Raw genomic sequence first — 22,368 nt, 5'->3', positions numbered from 1 at the left:
AATTGGCACATTCGCGATGTGAATCTTTTGTAAGGTCGTATAATCTCACGTGTAAAAAAAAAAATGCTTAGGTATACAGTGTTATGCCTCGAAATGAACTTTTCGTTGCTATTTTAATATTTGTTGTTAACTCTAGTTAAATCTGAACATTTAGAATATTTTACGGAAACTGAATTTTGGAAATAGAGGGCATAAAAATTGAAGCACAGCCTAGAAATCTCCTTCCCTTTCTGTATTGTTGCATCTAGATTTGCGATATTTTGTTGTGTTATGGATGTTTCAAAAGCTGCGATATCTTACAGGCGTCTTTTCTTTTTTTTTTTAGACTTTTAATTCGTGACATAATTCTGTCCTCATAAAAATTTGATGTTGTTTATTTACTGTGTGTGCTGAAGGGCTCCACGCAGTCTAAATTAATCCGGAACTGGTTTGGGGCACGGACACATGACATAGTGAATGAATGTAATCAATGCCCTAACGGCAGCAACATGCACACTTGCAGAAATACCACGCCTCAACTCAGAGCTCGAAAACTCTGGGGAAAAATACAGCTGAAAGCAGGGTGGTATGGGGACAACGGCCATGTTCTTGTGGAGAGTGAAGGCGGATGCTGCCAAGTGTTACATTTGTAGTAGGGATGTTGCACTTGTTATCTGCCAAAGTTTTACGACTTCTGACTGGCGTAAGAAATTCCGGCAAATATTCCGCCCTCCTCACAGGCCTGTGTGACCTTTGCTGGTCGGAAGTCGTTAACCTCTTGCAGATAACAAGCCCACCTGCCCTTCATGGAACAGAACAGGGGGGGCAGTAGATAAGGTGATGCTGTAACTGGATTGCCTGGTTCTTTTTCCTAAGTTCTTGTGCTTTGGGCTTGAGAAATGGGCAATCTCACAGTTACAGAGGAGTAAGCAAATGCTGTAAATGTACAATCTTTATTACATGGCCACAACAAAAGGAGGGTTTCCTAGGAAGGGGATAGCAGAGTGCAGCCTGTGACTGTCTGAACACTGTCCGAACCTATCCAGATCGTGTGAAAAAAGTGTGGCCAGACTTAATAGTTTAGATATTGAGGTTTAGCTAGGTTGCTAGCACTGCTATTCCTGAGTTGTGCTACCAAGTGAACATTCATTGTTGTCACACTTAAAAGTGCGTGGGGGAACAAAATTGGGGTGGTACATTTATGGTATTCAGTACTAGAGAATACCAGTTGTGTACTAAAGCACGTCTAACACCCCCTTTTTTTTTTACCAGCAACTGGTACACTAATTTAGATGGAACAGGAGTTTTAAAGCTTTGTTTGACTTTCCGGCCACAGAACACGATTCTGCAGGTTACTTGTGTTTCACAGGAAAATTTTTTTTTTAGTGGTTTGAAAAGGCGGTTAGGAATTCCATCAATCAACTGCTGAATTTGTGCTAAGTTGTGTGCTGACACTCTGCTGTTTCCCAGAGCAGTTTTAATTTATGAGGATCTTGTTGGGCTTCCAATAGTGATTGTAAGTTCTGGCCATCTTACGGGAGCAATTTATATTGAGTGTTGTTCGATCAGTTCCTTGTACCTGGTAGCCGAGGACTTGAAAAAACAAAAAAAAAAGTGCAGGGGATTTTTTATATTGGATGCTGTCTTGGCGCTGCACATTTATTAATAAGGTTTACTGAAGTTGCCGCTTCTTTCGTTTTACTTCTTTTCTTTGACTAAGGTGTGTTATATATACAGTAGACTTGCGATAATTCGAACTCAAACGGACCCCAGGATTTCGCTTGAATTATCAGTTCTCCGGGCTTGGGCAGCATACCAACTTTTGTTGTAATGAAAAATTCACGTATATTTGTAGTAATAGAACATTCAGACGCAATGCTCAACTGCTATTTACACTTTGGAAGAAAAAAACACGAATGGACGACTGCTTTGTCTTTTCACAAGAGTTAAAATAAGCACAGTTCTCGGTGCCAAATGTTTCGCTTTGACACATGCATGCCGGTAATCGGCTTTATTTGATATGAGGATGCAAATGGGCAACTAGAAATGGCAAATGCAGCAGATATTTTGCGGCAAAGACAAGCAAAAAGTTCTAAATAACCGACTTTACGTACGCAATGGAGCAGTTTCAATTAGCGGCTTTGAAATACATTGAAAACATAGCGGGCCAACCAAAATTTTGAAATTGTTTGAATTAACCGAAAGTTTACATTATCTTGAGTAATGTTTATGTAGCTTTGTCAAGTCCTCATCTCGGCCATTCTACCATTGCTGCAGGCGTTTAAGCTTTGTTTTGAAAATAAGTCTCTCTTGTTCATGCTGGATCCACTTCAGTGCACTTCCAGTGCTTTGACCCGTACTCTGGTTGCTGCGTAGTATCCAATTGTGAGAGGGAAATCAAAATTTTCTATATTAAATGCAGTTCAGCCTTGCAGTGCTAATCAAAATGGGAGGGGGCTGAGGAGGTTGCGTTATATATGGCGAAAAATTTAGTATGTCAGGACAATGCATCCAGTAGTTGCAGGAGGATATGTGCAATTACTGCACAGGTGTGCTCAGCAAGTGGGCTATACCACAGCTAGAATAGACGGTAATGTGGTTTCGTCTGTATCTTTTCTCCTATCTTGTAGAGCCTGTAAAATGGAAAACATATTCATAGATGTTTCACGCATAACCACTTGCATTAAAGCAACATTGAAATCTAAGAGAAAAATAGCGATGCTGCACAATTACATCATGGTGACTCAGATATTGACTGCACCAGTGGTCACAAAACTTACAGAATTTGTTTTACTCCCATAATAAACACATGGCATCAACTTTACTTGAAAAAAGTGCTTCTTTGCTGAATGCTCCCAGATTTGCAGCTTTAGATTTGAAAAAATGTTTACTGGTGAGTGTTTTTTGGATATAACCAGGCTTAGCCGAAAACGCAGAAACATATTTATAGTGTGTTCGCATGAACTGCCTTCTTCAAGCCTTCTTAGAAGAAGGCACTGGCAACTGAATTAAGTCCTTTGTCACGGACCTGCAAGTGGTTTGTCGTAGGTAAATAAATGAACTTTGCCCTCTCAACAAAGGTACACATCATTGCACTTCTAATAGAAGTCACAATGGTTTTACACAGGGTTTGCACAGGTCCTTGAAAACCTTGAAAACCCTTGAATTTAGACGTGTAAATTTCAAGGCCCGGAAAGTCCTGGAATATTTAAAGTGTCCTTGAAAACCCTTGATTTTTCTGGAGAGAACCAATGGCCCTATCTTTTCACAAGAATTTAAAGTGTTTGTTGTAAATTTTAGGTGTTAAAAATGTAAAGAAACATTGTAACAATCAAGTTTCAGTGTATTGTGTGAAATTACGAGTTGTGGATTCTCATTATTACGAGGCAACATTGGGAGCAGCACTCCTCAATAGAATTCATGTCACGATGCAATCCCGTGAAAGCCGGCTCCTTTTCTCTATCTTGCATGTTTTATCTAGTCTGTGGACGGCCTTTCATTGCATGTTTGCTGTGCCTCATACGCTCAATCTGCGTTTGCTTTTACGTGCAAATAATGGACGTGTACATAGTTCATCCTACCTTGCAGCAACACTTGCTGAGTTAATTTCAGCTGATACTCTTGCTGACAAAGCAGGAGATGCAGGCAACATTAACTAAGTTTTGAAATCAAAAGCCTCAGCAAAACACCAAGAAAAAAGAAAAACCTCTAAATACAAACTATGAAATAAAAAATAAAGCTGGGGGAGCGTTCATGAACCCGTAGTGCCTATCTAAATGTGCAGTAATCTTCTTAGGTATTGGGCAATAACAGAATTTTGCATTGTGTTGAAAAAGATATAAATAATCCCAGATAAAACATAAGATGGGGACCTTGAAAATGTGTTTTCTGGTCCTTGAAAGTCCTTGAAAACCCTTGGATTTTTGCTTTTGAAGCCCGTACGAACCCTGTTACAGCATTTCTGTAAGTCAGGGTGGGTGCATTCATGCTGTACGGCATAGTTTGTTTGTCGTGTACATGATGTAAGGCACAGTTGGAGTTCGGAAGGGAAAAAAAAAGCCTGGACACTGGACTGCCAGTGGCATTTTATCAGTGTGGGAACATGACGTCACTGGGCATGTGCATGGTGCTGCGTGCCACAAGGGTGCGAGCTTCGGTTGCGTTGTTGTCATCGCCAATACAGAAATTCACAGCACCGGTGTAAAATCTTTCTTAGAGATTTTTTTTTTTCCCATATGATGTATGGTCGAGTGGGGATTGTAAGAGTTTACCGTGGCATAGATATTGAATTAGTTGTTCAACATGTGATGGACGGTAGCATGGTGTGAGGTGTGGGAGTCCTGAGCTTCCTGTAGCGTAGCTTATGCCCTTCCTTCCCTCGCGTCATCATCGCGTTGGTCCAGGTGGCGAAGCGAGGCGAGGTTCTCCAGGTGAAGGTGCTCGGTGTCATGGCGCTTGTGGACGAGGGGGAGACCGACTGGAAGCTGCTGGCCATTGACGTCAGGGATCCTCTGGCCAAAGAACTGAATGGTGCGCTGAGCCTCCTTTTTGAGAATATATGGGGGGGAAGGAAGATGCAACGCGGTCTGCTTATAACGATATTGACAAAGCTGAAAAATTTGGCTCATTACAGTTAATTATTAAGGGTGTGTGAATATTTGAAACTGTCAGATGACAAAGGGAATAACACAATATTCGATTTTGCTTCGAATCGAATAGCACTATTCAAAACTTTCAAAATTTTCCGCAGTATTTCACAGTCCGCAGTACAAATGAATAGTTGTTTGAGTGAACCTGGATGCATAAAATTAAGCCTTGCTTAAAACAAAAAGTGCTCTGCTGAAAACGCTTGCGAACTATATTGTTTGCAATGAGTTCAGACTTGCTGAGCAGGCATGTGCATGGGGAGTATCGCACTTTGGGTGCCTGCACTGGCTTCTTTTGCAATTTACGACAGGCTTTTTCACAATGCACCGGTGACTTGTGGCTAAAAGTGCAAGAGGAGGGTGCTGGTGGAGCCGCCCTGATCTCCTTGGCATTGCGCCAGCTCCACCCTAGTGCTTTTCGTACCTTGGTAACATGGTAGATCTTGAGCTTCCCTAGCCAGGCACTCTCTAGATAAAAAAGCCTTGCTACTGTTCGCTGATTTAGTCCCCAATTTTCTGGTCAAATGTTGCACGAAGTATCTTCTTTTAACACATAACATTGCTTTCTTTTTCTGCATTGAATATAAGAAAAGCAATAAACTTGTCTAGCTTTGTGTTGCTGTACACCGAAATGAAGCTTTCTTGACAAAAAGGCGTTGACACCGTGGAACTGGTGGAGCTATTTTGCTGACCATGCATGTTTACTGTATTTACTCGAATCTAGGCCGGCCTCGATTCTAGGCCAACCCCCGAAATTCAGAAGGTCAGAAAATACTCGAATGTAAGCCAAATGAAAAATGCACTGGATTGAGTTTAGAACATGCATTTTACTATGCTTGCGGCACTGGTTGTAGCATGTGCAATGCTCACTTGTCGTCGTCATCGACGTCACTGTCATCTTCCCGCAGTGCACTGTCCGCACTTCCATCCAGCGCGTTCAAGATGCTGTACTTACAGAAAGTCCACACAATTATCTTGGCTGGAATTTCGTCCTATGCCGCGACGACCCAGTTCTCCAGTTGGCTGAGTGAAGCGCACTTGATGCACCCGGTCGGTGTCAGTTGGTGATCTTGCAGCATCAGCCAGTTGTCGTAATGCTTCGGCAGCCTGTGCTTAAATGCTTGTTGATGGCCACGTCAAGGGGTTGTAGCTGGCTCGTCATATGCGGGTATTACCGCAATGTCTGTACCGCCCTCTGAAAGCACGGACTTACACGAACTTAACAGCATCTGTCAAGTGGTCGTGGTAGCAGTCCAGAACCAGGAGTGACTCTAGAGCCCCGGCACAGCACTGCTAAACAGTTTTAACCCAATCTTCGACGAGGGCGCCACTCGTCCAACCATTCTTGTAGGCTCGTGCGACGACGTTCTTAGAAAAAACTCAGGCTGGAAGAGTCTTCCTCTTTAAAAAAAAAATGTACGGCGGCAGCTTTTGCCCATTGACCGTGCAACACATCACGGTGGTGTGCTGCTTCTTGTAGCATGCAGTTTTTACTTTTACTTCTTTCACGCCCTTCTCATTCATGGTGTAAGCCACAGGCATGTCAAAATAACCGGGGTCTGATCGGCGTTACCGACCTGGCCCAGGCGGTCCCCCTTTTCCACCCGCTTTTTGATGACAAAGTGCTGGAATTCGACTAGGTTCACCTCGAAGTCGGGGAGTAGCTTTTGGCACACAGACATCCGCCGTCGCAGGCTGAACCTGGACCGCTTCATAAAATGAGTGACCCAGCCCCTGCTGGCCTTGAACAGAGTCCACGCAGCGCCTCGACTGTTTGCGATCTCCCCCGCCTTCACCTGTATTTACTGCCAGATAACGTCAGCGACTTCCTTCTCCACCTCATGATGTTAAGGAGGGCCGACGGCAGCAAGTCACCACGGCTCTGTGGAATTTCCTCAAAATCGCAGGAAATTCATCTCGACCACCTTACCCGACCACCTTACCCGACCATTAAAGTGGACACCGAAAGTGGTTCTGACCATTCCTACCAATTTTCGAGGCTGTACCATCGCCTGGAAAAACCTTCTGTGCCGTTTAGTGCAGGACCACGTTGTGCCCGCAAGGTAGGCCTAAGGCCTGGCTACGAGTACGGCCACCCGGCCGCGCCGACAGAACTCGTCGACGCCACTCCCGACGGACGCGATGCCGAAATACTCTCAGGACGAAGACGGATGGTACAATCCTGTCTCCCGAAGCAAGGTGAGCAGCCATGAAATCGCCAAACTCATCCTGCGACCGACCGGAGGCCTTAACCTCGCCGTATTCAACCCCCGTGGGCTTCACAAGGAGCTAACCCTAAGAGCTGAACTCGCCCCCAACGAGGCTGCTAACGCTGCAGTGAGCATCGATCCTGTCCAAGAACCTTGCCTTCATATCATGTAATGACCCCACCGCAACCCAGAAATTAGAAAGCATGCCAGAAGATAGCAACAGAGAAGGGCCTCCACGACGTCAAGATACACGCGGCGACCGTGTGGGAGACCTTTCGCGGCGTCATCCATAACGCTGAGCCGCGAACCGAAGCAGCCACCCTGATGAAGTACTTAAAGGCACCAGGCTATGAAATTCTCGCCGCCAGGATGATGGGATCGACTAGTACAGTAAAGCCCGCTTATATCGAACAGCACGAGGATTGTAAAATAGTTCGACATAGAAAGTGGAGCAAAAAAAAACCTATATGAGAGCAATCTTGCCGACGGAGTCACGAGCTAACACTGAGCTCTTACCACCCTGCAGTTCACTATTGATACGACACTTTCTCGGAAAGAAAACAATAATTTATTGGGGCGGAAGAACTGCATGAGTGCAGCCTGCTTCTTGGAGCGCAACGCGTTGCTGGTGACTGCTTGCTCCAGGGTATCTAAACCGTCGACAAGCACAAGACCACTGCCCTCAGTGGCACTGTAGTTTCGCTGTAGCAGGGCCATGGCAGCGACAGCTTCGCTCGTGCTCGGAAGCAGTACGGCGTCCTCGGCGTCTTCGACAGAGTGGAGACAAGCATGGATACAAGCGAATAACGGCAAACCCAGCGAACCGAGCAAGTACGCGCAGCGAGTGGCGCGGACTTGAAATTTGGTTACACCGCAGCCCGCAGCGCCCAATGTGGTACTTTCGGCTCCAACGGCATGCATGCGTGGAGCTGGTCAACTCTGCATGCCACGGCCAGTTTGGACGCGCCCGAGCTCGCGCGGGAGTTGCAAGCGACACCCACGACACCACTGCACGCCGATGTATAGTGGGAAAGGCTGCTGCATGCCTAAGGAGAGCGAAAAATCCCGCGTGGGAGTGTTCGATGTATTCATTGTGAGCAAAATCGCGTTCGATAAAAAAGTTTTAAATGCATGTAATTTTTACCAGAAATATACAAGGGTTCGATATAGGCAATAATTCGATATATCCGTGTTCGATATAAGTGGGCTTTACTGTACTGCCATCATTACCTTTGAAGGCACTTACATCCACAGAGAAGTGAACTACGACAGGTGCATATACCGCTGCCGCCCTCACCGACCAAGAGCGCAATGCTGTACGAAGTGCCTAGCTATAGGGCACCGAGCGGATGTGTGTACGAAGGTGACGGACCCACTCTGCCCCAAATGTGGCTCAGCAAAAAAAGACGACGCAGAACACACCTGCATCACTAAATGTGCAAACTGAGGTGGACCGCACAGTGCAGACAGTAACAGCTGTGAAGGAAGACATGCAGCGGACCTGGCAGTCCGCTACCAAGCCTACAAAAAGCGCATCGCTACTCGAGCAATGATGGACAAGACGCAACAACGCAGCACAGCACAAGAAGGACCACCGACGACCACAGCTCGGAACAGAGAGAGAATAAAGCCAGAGCAGCAGGCAACAAGGAAGCAGCCGAGTAACCAGCCATCACACCCAGGACTGGCCCCGAAGAAGCTCAGCCCGAAACAGCAACACCAACCTGAAAGGGGGGTAAGTCAGCCACTCTCTAAGTACCCCACACGCATAAACAACACTAAGCTAGCGCAAAAAACATACTGTTGCGCCCTCCGTAACCGATCAAGCCACCACACAACCCACGTCCCTACAGAACATTTCATCGACCCTTTGGTGAAAACAACACCCGAAATTGAAACGAACGAAATGGAAGCAGAGGTGCACACCGATCCGAAACTGAAACTAACGATATGGAAGCGGAAACATCTCATCCCAAGAACCATGCTCCTCGTCACTCACCTCTTCCAAACGAAGCCGTACCTTAGAGGGCTCCTTCCACGTAGCAGATGGGTCTTGTCACTCAATTGAACTCCAGGTCCTAAGGCAACGCATTCAGGAAATGGAGATCAGGATTGAGCACCTAACCAAAACCTTAGAGCAAAAGGTTGAGGAAGAAATCTTGAATCAAAGCAGAGCCATACTTGACAGAGTCGCAGAACAATATGCTCCCATCTCCAGCCTTCTGAAAAAAATTGCCCTACACCTTAACATTGTTGTTGATGAGGATGGCGCACGACCGTGAGCTGTGAATTCTGCAGTGGAATTGCAGGGGTTTTAGGGGGAAGCGCAGTGCTCTTCAAAACTGAATCGCAGCGCAGGCAGCCAAACCATACATACTTTTACTTCAGGAAACGGGCAAGCAGCCCCGGTTAACTGGATACATTACACACCAAAAATCTGATCACATCGCTACTCATGTAATATCGTCTATACATGCAGAAATTGAATTCGACACAGAGCATAGTCTCACGATCAAATTAAAAACTCAAAACGGTGCTCTTCATGTTACAGTCGAACCCCGCAATAACGAAACTGCCGGGGAAAGCAAGAAAATTCGCTTTTGCGGGAATTTCGTTGCCGCGAGAATGAAACATAAACGACCGGAAAATTGGCCACCAACCAAAAATTTATTTCCTAAAGTCGGTTATATTACTTCGTGAGCCTTACCTTGCAGCCAACGTCACAGTTCAGCTATCACTGTACAAGTGGTTCATTGCTAGTCGTCGTGCGCGCCCAAGAACGGGATTGTGTCAAACGCATCCAAAACATTCCGTGGGTTCACCTCTGCACGTTTTCCGCCCTGGCCCTCGGCACCGAGTACATCCGATCATGCAAGTGGAGCCCAGCTTCTTCTGTTTACGAACTTTGCCAGACAGAGTGGCACCTCGTTGCACCAATACTGTTTACAAAACTTAGTGAGCACCGCTTTCTAGATGTCCAGAAAGGTCACAGCTGTCACTGTTTTGTTTTGCGCACGTGCACCATTGAAAACTGGTGGGATCCTTGCTTTTCAAAATGGTTGAGCTAGTTGCAGGCGTTTCAAAACTCGTCGGCGCTATCCTCCCTTGGGCCACTGACTTGGGCGATGATGGCTGCCTTATCTCGTAGCGATAAAAACCTCCACTTTTGGGCTGGCGAAGGCATCTTACTGAGAGCAAACATGCCAATCGCCACACACAAACAACAAGCGCACACGCTCTGTTCAGCGGTAGTGGGCTAGTGTAGCCCAAGCCAAAGCCGCGACTTGAGTCACCATGTGTCGCCCCCTGATGGTGCCGCTGCGAGGCTGCCTCCACGGCCGCCGGCTGCGCGGTCTTTTGTAAACAAATATGGCGGCGGCCATGCAAACGTGCTGTGGCTGAAGTTTACGCACTTTGAGTCCAAAAAAAAATGCACTTGAGCACTTTTTGGATACAGTTACCCTCCACTGGGGAGGTAAAATGCCGACCAAACTTGCACCGAATTTCGTTAACGCGGGATCAGTTTCCAAAAACGTTTCGTTGCCGCGAGATATAAAATACATGGGCGTCTATGGACGTTCGCCGGGGATGCGAACATATTTCGTTGCAGCGGGAATTTCGTACCAGCGGGATTTCGTTATCGCGGGTTTTGACTGTACCAATATCTTTAGCCCTCCATGGGGCAATTTATCTGGATTACGGGAGCTCCTGAGGCCGACAGGACCTAGACGCCAATACGAGCATATCCTTGTGGCCGACTTCAACACCCCGCACACTGCTTGGGGGTGCAAGCGAGACGGTAAAAAAGGGAGCAAACTTCTCCGCACACTTCAGAAAGCCAATTACTGTGTCCATAATGGCTTCCAGGAATATACTAGATTAGGGAATTCTGTAGAATGCAATACCAATTCCGACTTGAGTACAGCCACAGAGGGGGTGGAGATCAACTGGGTACACACGCAGGAATACATGGGTAGTGATCACGCCATCCTACTGATGAACGTTCGGGCTGAACCCAAAAAACTCAAATGGAAAAATCACTCTGACTGAACTAAATACCGCAAAGATGGAGAGGGCCAACGCCCATCAGACCTTGGTGCTTGGACCAAAGAAGTACAAACCACCATGAAGAAATACGCGAAATATTAGTGTGGCAACGAAAATGACCCCAACGTAGACACGCACCTGTCTCATTGATTGGAGGCTTGAACAGCCCTGATAAAAAGATGGAAAAAATGCAAGACCAATCGGAGGCTCAGAGCACGCATCTCTAAACTCAATAACCACATCCAAGAGTACTCCGATCAACTGCGTAAGGAGCAATGGATGGAGATTTGCGAAAGCTTACAGGGCATACTCAGCATGAGTAAAACTTGGCGAATTTTAAGAGCGCTCATCGAACCAGACGCCACGAAGACTATGACCCAGCACAAGCTACAAAGCCTAATAAATAAATATGAGGGCCCTACTAGACTATTAGAGGATATCAAAAGTCAATACATAGCTCCAAGATGTCAACCGCACTACTTTGACTACATAGGACCGGACAATGATGAACTTGACACTGAATTTACTATGGCGGAATTACGGGCAGCGTTACGTCAATGCAAGGGCAATAAGGCTCCTGGCCCGGATACGATCACTACTGTTCACCTCCGAAACCTTGCAGATGAAGACTTGGAGACCCTGCTAGTCGAAATCAATAAAATCTAGAAGGGACAAGCACTCTACGCAGAATGGAAACTGGGGCACATGATTTTTATCCCCAAGCCCGGAAAGCCCATCCAGTTCACCAACCTTCGACCCATTACTCTCACGTCTAACGTGGGAAAAGTAATGGAACGCATGGTCCTCAAACGGCTCCAACACCACCTCGAGTGTAATAACATCTTACCGCACAACATGATCGGATTCTGTAGCAAACTTTCTACTCAAGACACTCTGCTCCGAATATATGAAGATGTCCATAAGGACCCTAGCTTAGCCCAACTTAAAGCAATTCTTGCCATCGACCTCAAAAAAGCATTCGATAATGTTCATCATGACGCCATGCTTGAAGAATTAAAACATACATGTTGTGGCCACCACCTATACCGGTATGTCGCAGATTTTCTGCGTGGAAGACAACTTGCCATTGGTGTCAGCGAGTACAGATCAGGCCCTATTTCTCATCCCCAGAGAGGTATTCCTCAAGGATCTGTCCTTTTGCCAACACTCTTCAACTTGGCGATGCTAAAAATTCATAGAGCCCTCGCCACAATTCCCGATATTAAATATTCTCTGTACGCCGACGATATCACAATCTGGACCAATTCAGGCAACACTGGGCAAATTCAGGACAACCTTCAAAATGCACTACATGCGGTAGAGGACTCTGTGAAGAGGATCGGACTTGAATGCTCTGCCGAAAAGACAGAACTTCTCCTCGTACATAAACCGCGGTGGAAGGCGCAACTGTGCGTCTCACACATCAAGGCAGACCAATCGAACCGCAATCCAGCATCAAAATCCTTGGACTTCATATACAGGCAGATGGAGGTGGACACAAAGCAGTCAACCACGTACTCAAGCAAGGGGAGCAAACCCTCCACATGATGAGAAGGGTTGCTAACAAAAACCGGGGCTTGAAGGAAGCAGACCTCAAACTACGGGATGCACTCATCACCAGTAGAATTCGATACCAAATACCCTATGTTAATCTTCAAAAAATCTTGAAAATAGACTTGATATGCTAATCAGGAAAGCCACGAAGTTAGCATTAGGCCTTCCCATCAACACTAAAAATGAAAGCCTGGACGCTACGAGAACAGTTTACAAGGTTGAAGAAGTCATCGCAGTGCACAGATATAATCAGTTACGCCGACTCGAATCCACCCAAGCAGGCCGCCTCATCATCACTGAATTGGGATATAACTAGAGGTCTGCGTTTTCGGATAAATTCGATAAAATCCGAAAAACACTCGCCGGTAAAAATTTTGCGAATTCGGATTTATCCGAAAAAATCCGAATTCAGGGACTGCTGCCTGTGAAAACCAGGCTACCCTTTATCTTTCCCTGGCATCCTCGAACAACTTTTCCTATTCTATTTTCAAGTTTACACTTTTGTTCATTCTACTTACGTTCCCAAGCTTCACAAAGGGAGTCGCTTTGGACCCTTATCATGAAAAACAAGATCTGTCCCCACAACAATAGTTTAACAAAGGTCAAACACTTCTTACCTTCCCCGCCACTCCACTTCGGGCTCCCCACAACAATAGTTTAACAAAGGTCAAACACTTCTTACCTTCCCCGCCACTCCACTTCGGGCCTTTTTCCTGGATATGTTCTTTTTCTAGAATTTCATTCGCCCTTCTCTAACCTCATTTCGCTAAAGATTGAATGTTTGAGTAAGTGCAAAAGAACAAGGATGAACGAAGTGGACGGGACACAGCGCTACTATCAACTTGTATATTTTCACTGTGACGCCCGATTTTATACGGGACGGTACACTGGGAAGGAAAGAAAAGAGGGAAAGGGGAGGAGCACAAGCAAATGCAATAAAAACTAAAAACTAAAAAGTGGAGGATGATAGTTCAAACACCCACATTAAAAAAAGGCACTCTAGGAAGGCAAAAATTAGTGATTAGATAAGAATTTCAGTTCTTTCTTTGTCAGTGTTATGGAAGTTGTGCTAACGCATTTGTCTTTCAATGAAACAATCTGGTATGCCTCGATGATTTCTCTTGTTAGCTGATCCTCGTGTCGGATGATATTTGATTGTGTTCGATATTCGTTTCCTATATTCGATTCCTTTATCATGTGGCAGACAGTACGTTGGTCAGTCAGGTTGTTGCTTAAATGATTGACCTAGAGAGCATAGGAACAATGTAGAAAAGACTAGTAATGGACATCTGGGCATACATTGCAGAGATTGTGAATGTAGCCCACATTTTGATAAGACTAAATAAAAATTTCTTTCCTGTTTGATTTCTTTTATTTTTGTGCATAGCATTTCTTAAAGATCAATACTCTAGGACCCTAATAATCCGAAAAACTCCGAATTCTCTGTACTCTGAAAGCACGCCCTGAAAAACTCCAAATATGCTCAGAAATAAAATCCAAAAACGCAGAACCCTAGATATAACCTAAACCGGAGGAACCGATGCGATGCAACCCCTATACCGCAAAATGTTCTGCAGCACCTACACATAGCCGCAATCTCACGGCAAATGGATGTAGAAAAAAAAACCACCCGCAGAAAAATTCGAGCCAGCTACTTTTGCAAAAAGATTGCAAGCGGTCCGAATAATAACCATGCCTTCACCGACGCGGCCAAGAGAGGCAACATGTGTGCGATTGCCTACGTGACCACCAAGGAGAAACGAACACTGATCTCCGCAGCTGCCACACAGTGGAGAAGGCGGAAATTCTCGCCATAGCCCTCGCAGCAGCTCGCCAATCCGAGTAGAATCACCAATATTTACACCGATTAAAAAAAAGCATGCATTCTTTTCGGACAAAACACGAGCCATCCAAATGCGGTACCCCTTTTTTCTGCCGTTAAAGGGCCAGTTAGGGTGTACTGGATCCCTGGGCACACTGGTGTGTCGTGGAATGAAGGAGCTGACCTGCTCGCCCGCGAAACCCTTCTCTGGGCGCCCGACATCAGTGACCAAGTCCAGAACCCTAGTCCTCCTACCCTCACACTAAAGACCTACCTACCCGATAAGAGACGTCTGCCGTCACCTTACCCCAGACTGACTCGGCGGGAACAGGTTACCCTTCGTCAAGCACAGACAAACACTTCTCACACCAGCTCTACTTCACCTGTACAGAAACCATACACACACACACACCCCTCCCAAACTGTGCATGCTGTAAGGTACCGCAGGATCAAACCCACATCCTGTGGGTCTGCCCAAACACCAAGCCAATTAGGGCACTAGAGTGGCTGACTACTGCAACCAAGTTGGAGGAGCAGAGGAGCCTGGCGGACTTCATCCTGAAGGCCACCAGAAGCTGCCTGTAACGAGGCGGCTCTTAGCCTCCCCGCCACCCCCGTTTCCCCTTCCCTTTTGAATCTCTCTCTCTCTCTCTCTCTGTCTGTTTGTCTGTCTGTCTCATGGTATTGACCTTTCTTGGGTCCTGTGAAGGCCATTCACTTGGCAGCCCAGTTGAAAAGTTTGTTCTGCTGCTTCCACCATCGGCATACGTTCCTCTCATCGATACCGAAGTCGCACTGTGCTTGGATGCTTGAAGTAGTCTCGGCTTCAAAGACTACCTTCCGGTTAAAAGCTGCAGTGTAGTGGCACTGCTTGGTGGATGCCATTGTGCTGCAAACACGGGCGCTTCTCGAGGTCACGCGGCGCCGAACGCAAGCAAGCGTGGAACGCTGAGAGCTGGGTTCAGTATGTTCAAACAAGCAAAAGCCTCCAAGCCTGCAAGCTGCAAGCCTACGGCCGCGAGATGGCATTGAGTGTCTAGCGGTAACAGAAAGGATGCCGCCTCTAATTTAAACCAACCCCCAACTTTCGTAAACGACTTTTAAAAAAAAAAGTATCTGCGTAGATTCGCGTAAATACAGTACTATTTTACACTAGTGCCAATTTTGGTCTCTGCTATTTATGTGTGTTTCTTTCATGCATGACATGCCCTCTGCCCTCTGTGGAACCCATGTTTAAAATTCTTGTGTGGTAGAGAATGTTTGTGGCCCAAGTGTTCATTAAAGATAAAATTCAAGGGGTTAGTACCTGGAAAGGAACCTGCAAGTGGATTGTTAGGCCACTGAAATTTTGCACTTAAACAAAACGCTGCGTGTGCACCCCTGTTTGGTAGCAGAGCATAAAGTTCGGTCTGTCTAGGTTAATAGGTACGTGGAGAGGTGTATTGGTTGCTGGCAGAACTGCGGGGTTTATCACTAGTTTGGTGGTGGGGTGCAGTCTCTCTGTGATTGTTTTGTGAAGTGAAATGTATTGAGGAACTACTTTTTTTTTTCCCCTCTTCTGGGGTACGTTAAATGGCATTGCTGATGTTAAAGGCTGCGTGTGCCTGCATGCACTGCTCTATCCCAAATGAGGAGGGGGATCTGCTGGGGATTCTGTTTCTCATGCTAGATGTGGATGAAATGCCATTGTTTCGAGCAGTAGGACATGGTCCCACTCTTGCTACCCTCACGTCAGTGTGGGGAGTGGTTTGAAAGGACCTTTGCACTGTAGGATGTTATTGCCATATTTACTCATGTAGTGCCTGTACCGGCACCGAATTCAAACACAGACTTACTACAGCATGGCAGTTCTACATCACATCTCACCCCTACAACTTCACAGCCCCCATTAGAGCAGTGGGAGTATAGGCTGACCAGACCCCAGCTCAAGGATCAGGAGTACCCGCCGCGGTGGCTCAGTGGCTAAGGCGTTGCGCTGCTGAGCACGAGGTCGCGGGTTCGATTCCCGGCCGCGGTGGCCTGCTTTTCTGATGGAGGTGAAAAGCAAAAACGCCCGTGTGTGCGAGATTTCGGCGCACGTCAAAGATCCCCAGGTGGTCAAAATTAATCCGGAGACCTCCACTACGGCGCGCCTCATCGCCTGCGTTGCGTCGGCGCGCTAAACCCTACAATCAATCAAGGATCAGGAGTACCTGATCTCGTGGGGTAACAATCGTAGGTGCGCAGCCGCTTAAAAAGTGACAGGGCAGATGACGAACCTGTTGATTCCGGCAGGACAAGTGATAATCGCTGCATCTGCTTATGGCTATTGATGATCCGTCGGGAGTGAAGCACAATGCTAGCAAAAATGGCAGAGCCAACGCCCACGTTGCTACTTTGCCGCCTTTTAAGCGGCAGTGCGCCTATGGCAGTTTGTGAGCGGAACGTTTTGGAGCATTGCAATCAAGGCGCGCAATCAAGGCGCACATGTTTTTTTTGTATTTTGCGGGGCTGAAAACAATACTAATACTTAATGGATAGAAAGACAGAAACCGTTTATTCGGACATTTTGAAAAGTGCTCTGCAACCTTCTAATTGGGATTTTTTGCCTAGCTTCTTTGGTGCATAAGTTGGGTAATTAAAATTGACTAATTATCTAATTAGGCAAAATACAAAAATAGTCTGAGAAACTACATACAAAAGTGAGAAACCTGCATTATGTTGCGTTGTCTTTATATATATATATAAAGAGAGAAATGCCGGCAGTCTACAACGCCAAAGAAGGCATAGGGGAGTGGTTAGACTATTTATTACCGTTAGTGACGTTACATTATTATTAATTTTTATTAATTACGTGAGAAAGAAAGAAAGAAAAACACGCGCCCAGAGTGGGGACCGAACCCACGCCTTTCGATTACATCTCGAATGCCTTACCAATTCGGCTATCTGGGCGACTGTGTTCTGCTTCACTTTCTGGGGTATTTATATTTACTACAACTGTATCTGACGCTTGAGGGTGGTAGCCAGCGCCACTCAGACTACACGGGGAGAAGGGGACCTTCTTTTTCAACCCCCGGGGCGTGACGCGAACGTCTACAGCCTGTCATGAGCGGTCAACTGGCGGGAAACTCTCTTATGCTACCTTGGCATCAAGGCTGCCAGAACCGAGGCCCTCGCTAAGCTTTCGCACGATAATAGGGTTTGGAAATGAGGGGCTCGTTAGGAAATACAGAAAGGAATGCCGGCAGTCTACAACGCCAAAGAAGGCATAGGGGAGTGGTTAGACTATTTATTACCGTTAGTGACGTTACATTATTATTAATTTTTATTAATTACGTGAGAAAGAAAGAAAGAAAAACACGCGCCCAGAGTGGGGACCGAACCCACGCCTTTCGATTAGATCTCGAATGCCTTACCAATTTCTCACGTAATTAATAAAAATTAATAATAATGTAACGTCACTAACGGTAATAAATAGTCTAACCACTCCCCTATGCCTTCTTTGGCGTTGTAGACTGCCGGCATTTCTTCCCCTCATTTATATATATATATATATATATATATATATAATGTGTGTGTGTGTGTATGTGTGTGAAGAAATTTGACAGTTAGGAATTTCATATTCGCAGGTGTTTCTAGTATGTGTACAAAATCTATACCTTTAATTTTTTTGTGTATTTTTCCTGTGTAGAGCAACACCAATGCTTCTGCTTGTTTGTTTTTTGAAACAATTACCTTTGCAAAGGAAATTTATCCTTCTACATTTCGGTACCATACACTTATATGTTACATATTTTTGCAACGGGGAAAAAATTGTTTGCTACACTACCCAAAGTCACTGCTTTTCCTGTGGGCAGGAAAGCCTTAAGTGCTGGTCAAGCCCTGGTCAAGCTCCGGCCGATGGACTCCCTGCCTGTCTACCAGGCAGGGAGCTCCGGGACCTCTTTGACTACCAGGGTAAGGTCAAAGGAGAAAGTACCCCCGTCTCCCTGCTTTTATACTATGCCGTATGGTATTTTCAAACCCCCCCCCCCCCCCCCCCCCAATCGTGATCGGCCCCCTAAAAGGGGCCGCACCGAAGTATCGTTTCCCCCATTGCCATCTTTGACATTTCCTGAACCAGATCATTACTCTCGATTTCTTGTCATGGAGTCCCTCAATCCAACCCACCCTCTTGCATCTCAGTCAGTCTTTTTGATCGCCAAGTATCTTGAAGCCATAATAGGAAAATCGTATAAGTGCAAAAAACAAAGGTCTGGTGAACTCCTAATCGAAATAAATGACAAGCAGCAGTCTGCAAAGCTTCTAGCTCAGACTAGACTAGCTGATCTCGACATCAGGGTCACACCCCATCGGAGCCTCAACAGCTCGCAGGGTGTGATATCCGAGACAGGTCTCTTGAACGAAACGGATGCGGATCTCCTTGCCGGCTTCAGGGCGTCACTGCCGTGAGACGCATCACTATCCGCAGAGACGACAAGGAGATTCCCACCAAGCACATTATCTTGACTTTTGACCGCGCAGTACTCCCACAACACATAAATGCAGGTTTTATCCGTTGCTCCATCCGTCCGTACATCCCAAACCCGCGACACTGTTTTAAGTGCCAGCGGTTCGGGCATGGTACAAACTCTTGCCGTGGCCGAACGACGTGTGCGAAATGCACGGCGCATGATCATCCAAGCGACAATTGTCCATCCGATACCCTGTCTTGTGTGAACTGCGGCGGGCCGCATGCAGCGTACTCCCGCAAGTGTGAAAAGTTCCAACTGGAAAAAAAGATAATCAACATCAAGGTAACTGAGAACATCACCTTCCCAGAGGCGCGAAAGAGGTTCGCCTCTTTCCCCCTGGGAGGTACGCTGACGCGGCTCGCCGGGGGGCGGAGCGGCGTCTGGTGTCCACAGGGACCCAGTTCAGCGAGTCTGACCTGGTCCCGCCCCCGCCCCCCGCTGGGTTGCCTCACGCAGCCCAACCCGGCACCACGCCGCTTGCTGAGGCAGCAGCGGTTGTGGTGCAAACCACTTCTGTTGGGACCGGTGCCGCTCCCGCCTCCGCCTCCCCGTCCTCCAGTGCGTTGGAGGGTACCGAAGTGATGAACACCACGGGCCCCGCATCGGCTCCCACCGCCACCGCACCGCCCGTGCCACTTTTGGCGTCCCCGACACCAGCGGCGGTGGCGGCTCAAACGAAAGGCTCCCGAAGGGGGGCCAAGTCCGGGGGGCCCGGTCCGTCGGACACCCCTCGAACATCCGACGATGAGGTGGATGTCGGGCCGTTCCTGCCTGCAACACAGCGCAAGGAGCGGCCTCCGACGCCCAAGCCAGCAGCAGAAAGGCCCAAAGAGCCAAATCCTAGAGTAACGGCCCCGATAGACACATGAACACACATACACACAGACTTCAGTAGCTTCTAAATCTCCATAATGGGAAGAGAAAATATTACTCAATGAAACTGTAGAGGCCTCATTAAAAATCTTGATGATGTCCATGAGATATTGTATTCGAACCAGCCAAGTGTGATGTGTCTTCAGGAGACACAATTGAATCCCAATCACACAAATTTCTTAAATAGGTACATGGTATTCGGAAAGGATAGGGTTGGCTGCACACACTCTTCGGGCGGTGTAGCCATAATAGCCCGGAAATCCCTAGCATGCCACCCTATCGCTCTCAACACCATCCTTGAGGCTGTAGCAATACGCACAATAATTTTTAATAGGTTGATAACGGTATGCTCAATTTACATTCGTCCTGATTATGCACTTTCCAGCTCTGACTTCTAGGCGCTGGTCGACCAGCTGCCCGAACCGTACATCCTAACAGGCGACCTTAAAGGGACACTGAAGTGAATTTGTCAAGCTCCCGTTTTTGCTTGCACTGCGTAGACTGGCTCAAATTAGCACACTTTTCATCGTTTATCCGGTTGACAAATCGGTAATTATTTTACAAAGCGCGAAAGAAGAAAAACTACCATGCGCGGTTTGCGGCGGCCGCACCAACTAAGGCTGTGACGTTGAGAGGAGGGGCGCCGTGATTGGACGATGCCCAAGGTTAGCAATCACACAAGTTTCGGTTTCGGTTCTGTAAAACATAACCAATGGCTTTGTTGGATGGGCATTCTCAATATCTCAGTAATCATCGTACCGCGCTTCTGCCATGTTGTCGGCTGTAAAATGCACAAGATAAGCCTCCCAGGACGGCTTGTAGTCGTAGCATTCACTAGCCGAGACCTACGCAGTGCATGAACGCCCTCCGCGTACCCGCAGACGCCCAAATGTCTTGCGCTTTTCCCCCATTTTTGGAGCTTGCCTCCCTCATTCCTGTATCGTAAAAAGCGTGTTCGCACCAGGCCAAGGGTCTGTTCATTCTGGCCTGTGCCCACTGCCTGCAAGCAGTCGGTGCTTATGGCAACAGCACGCCAACGAGAACTAGCTAGCTCGCCAGTGCCAGCCTGCGCGCGTTTTGTGAACTAGTTCGTGTAGCCATGAACGTTGCGGCCCCAAAAAAGGTGAACTCAATATAGAAAACATCGGCGGAAAACAAAAAAGTTAACTTACAAATAAAAAAAAAAAGCACGTACCCGCGGGGATTCGAACGCGTGACTCGCAAAACATTTGCGGTGAATTCCTACGCCCCAGACCGCTAGGCCACGGAGCGGGACGCGAACGCCCTGCTAATATAGGGTATATATTGTACAACCGGTTTACACTTTTATTTAGTTTTGGCATTTCAAGCCGCTTAGGTGACTATTTGTTGTACTGCGATCGTGCAGTAAGCGTCGCCCGAGTTTCCACAGTAGCTCACGTCTAGCAATTGCATTTCGTAGACGGAAAAGCGTTCGCAGATGCGTAGTCGTGCTGCTGACCGCTGTGCTTGTTCGCCCAGCGCAAAAAAGTGCTTCCCGCGCCCTAGTTTTACGCTGTACGGTAAAAATATCAGTTGATTTTATTTGCTTAGTACCCATATTGACTTCGCTGACTCTTCTCCCGCCTTCAAGAGGCCTTATATTTTCCTACTGGCGTACCAGTCAGCGAAGCGTCGCATGTGCAGCGCTTGTGTGAAGCGACCTTGACTTTAGCTAGATACAGTGTACAAACAAACCAAGTAAAGAAAGGCACATTCTTCCATTCACAAACGTGTCCTGGCTTCGTTTCAACTAAGCGAACGAATTGCGACCAAGCAATTTTTTTTTAACCTCCTTGATTGCGACGACCCGCCGGCGGCCGGCGGACGAAACGCTGGGCCGACTGGCTCTGTCGGCCGGGGAGCCGTGCAGTAGCGCAGCCGTGGCGCAGCCAATTGCCAGCTCATCCCCTCCTGACGTCACACGAAAACGCCATAGAAAATGGGCGAGCGTAAAGAGAGGAGGACAGCGTTTTCGAATTAGTTTTTCTACTAAATAAAATCGCGTAAACGCGCCTAGAGTGGTCGAAACATGGCCTGGGGACTCCGGACTACAATTTGCGCTAGTAATCCCGCAATGTTTACATATCACTTCAGTGTCCCTTTAATGCACACAACTCTCTTTGGGGCTCCTCCAGAACGGATGCCCGAGGTCGCCTGATAGAGAAATTTCTTACATCTTCAGGAGCATGCCTTTTCAACAAAAAGCAGCCTACATAGAGAAATTTCTTACATCTTCAGGAGCATGCCTTTTCAACAAAAAGCAGCCTACATACCATAACTTAGGACATAATACATACTCACATCTCGACTTGGCTATTGGTTCTGTGATTCTCTTTCCATGTCTTTGGGTGGGGCGTGGGCACTGACCCATATGGTAGTGACCATTTCCCCACTTCCCTAACATATATAGGTAAAGGCCCATGCAGTCCATCTTCCCATAACAGGTTTAATGAATCAAAAGCAAACTGGAGTATATTCACAGAAACATCTAAACTACACCACACAACCATAGAACACCTACACGTGGAGGAAGCATCCCAACTCATCACGGCACACATCCGCGACGCTGCCGAAAAGTCCATTCCCCACGCCTCCAGCGCTCCGCGCAACCAAAGGAGGCCGTGGTGGAATGAGGACTGTAGGCGGGCGCGAGAGGCCCAGAACAAGGCGTGGGGTGTCCTTCGCCGGTACCCCACGTCAGATAACCTCATTTCTTTTAAACG

At 47.1% G+C, this 22,368-nt stretch overlaps 1 protein-coding gene across 4 annotated transcripts in view; it reads left to right on the top strand.

The window, feature by feature from the left end:
- LOC144142222 (uncharacterized) overlaps window positions 1–22,368 on the top strand; it is a 119,568-nt gene that overhangs the window by 13,963 nt on the left and 83,237 nt on the right. For all 4 annotated transcript variants that reach the window (XM_077673595.1, XM_077673590.1, XM_077673602.1 and 1 more), the window contains exon 6: window positions 4,383–4,509. In XM_077673595.1, coding sequence (XP_077529721.1) covers window positions 4,383–4,509 — 127 coding nt within the window. The remainder of the gene's footprint in view (window positions 1–4,382; window positions 4,510–22,368) is intronic.

Source organism: Haemaphysalis longicornis, unplaced genomic scaffold (genome assembly GCF_048455015.1).
Source record: "Haemaphysalis longicornis isolate Haplotype H1 unplaced genomic scaffold, Haemaphysalis longicornis Haplotype H1 scaffold_1, whole genome shotgun sequence".
In the NCBI taxonomy this organism is placed as follows: Eukaryota; Metazoa; Arthropoda; class Arachnida; order Ixodida; family Ixodidae; genus Haemaphysalis; species Haemaphysalis longicornis.
This window is presented reverse-complemented; position numbering and strand designations above follow the sequence as displayed.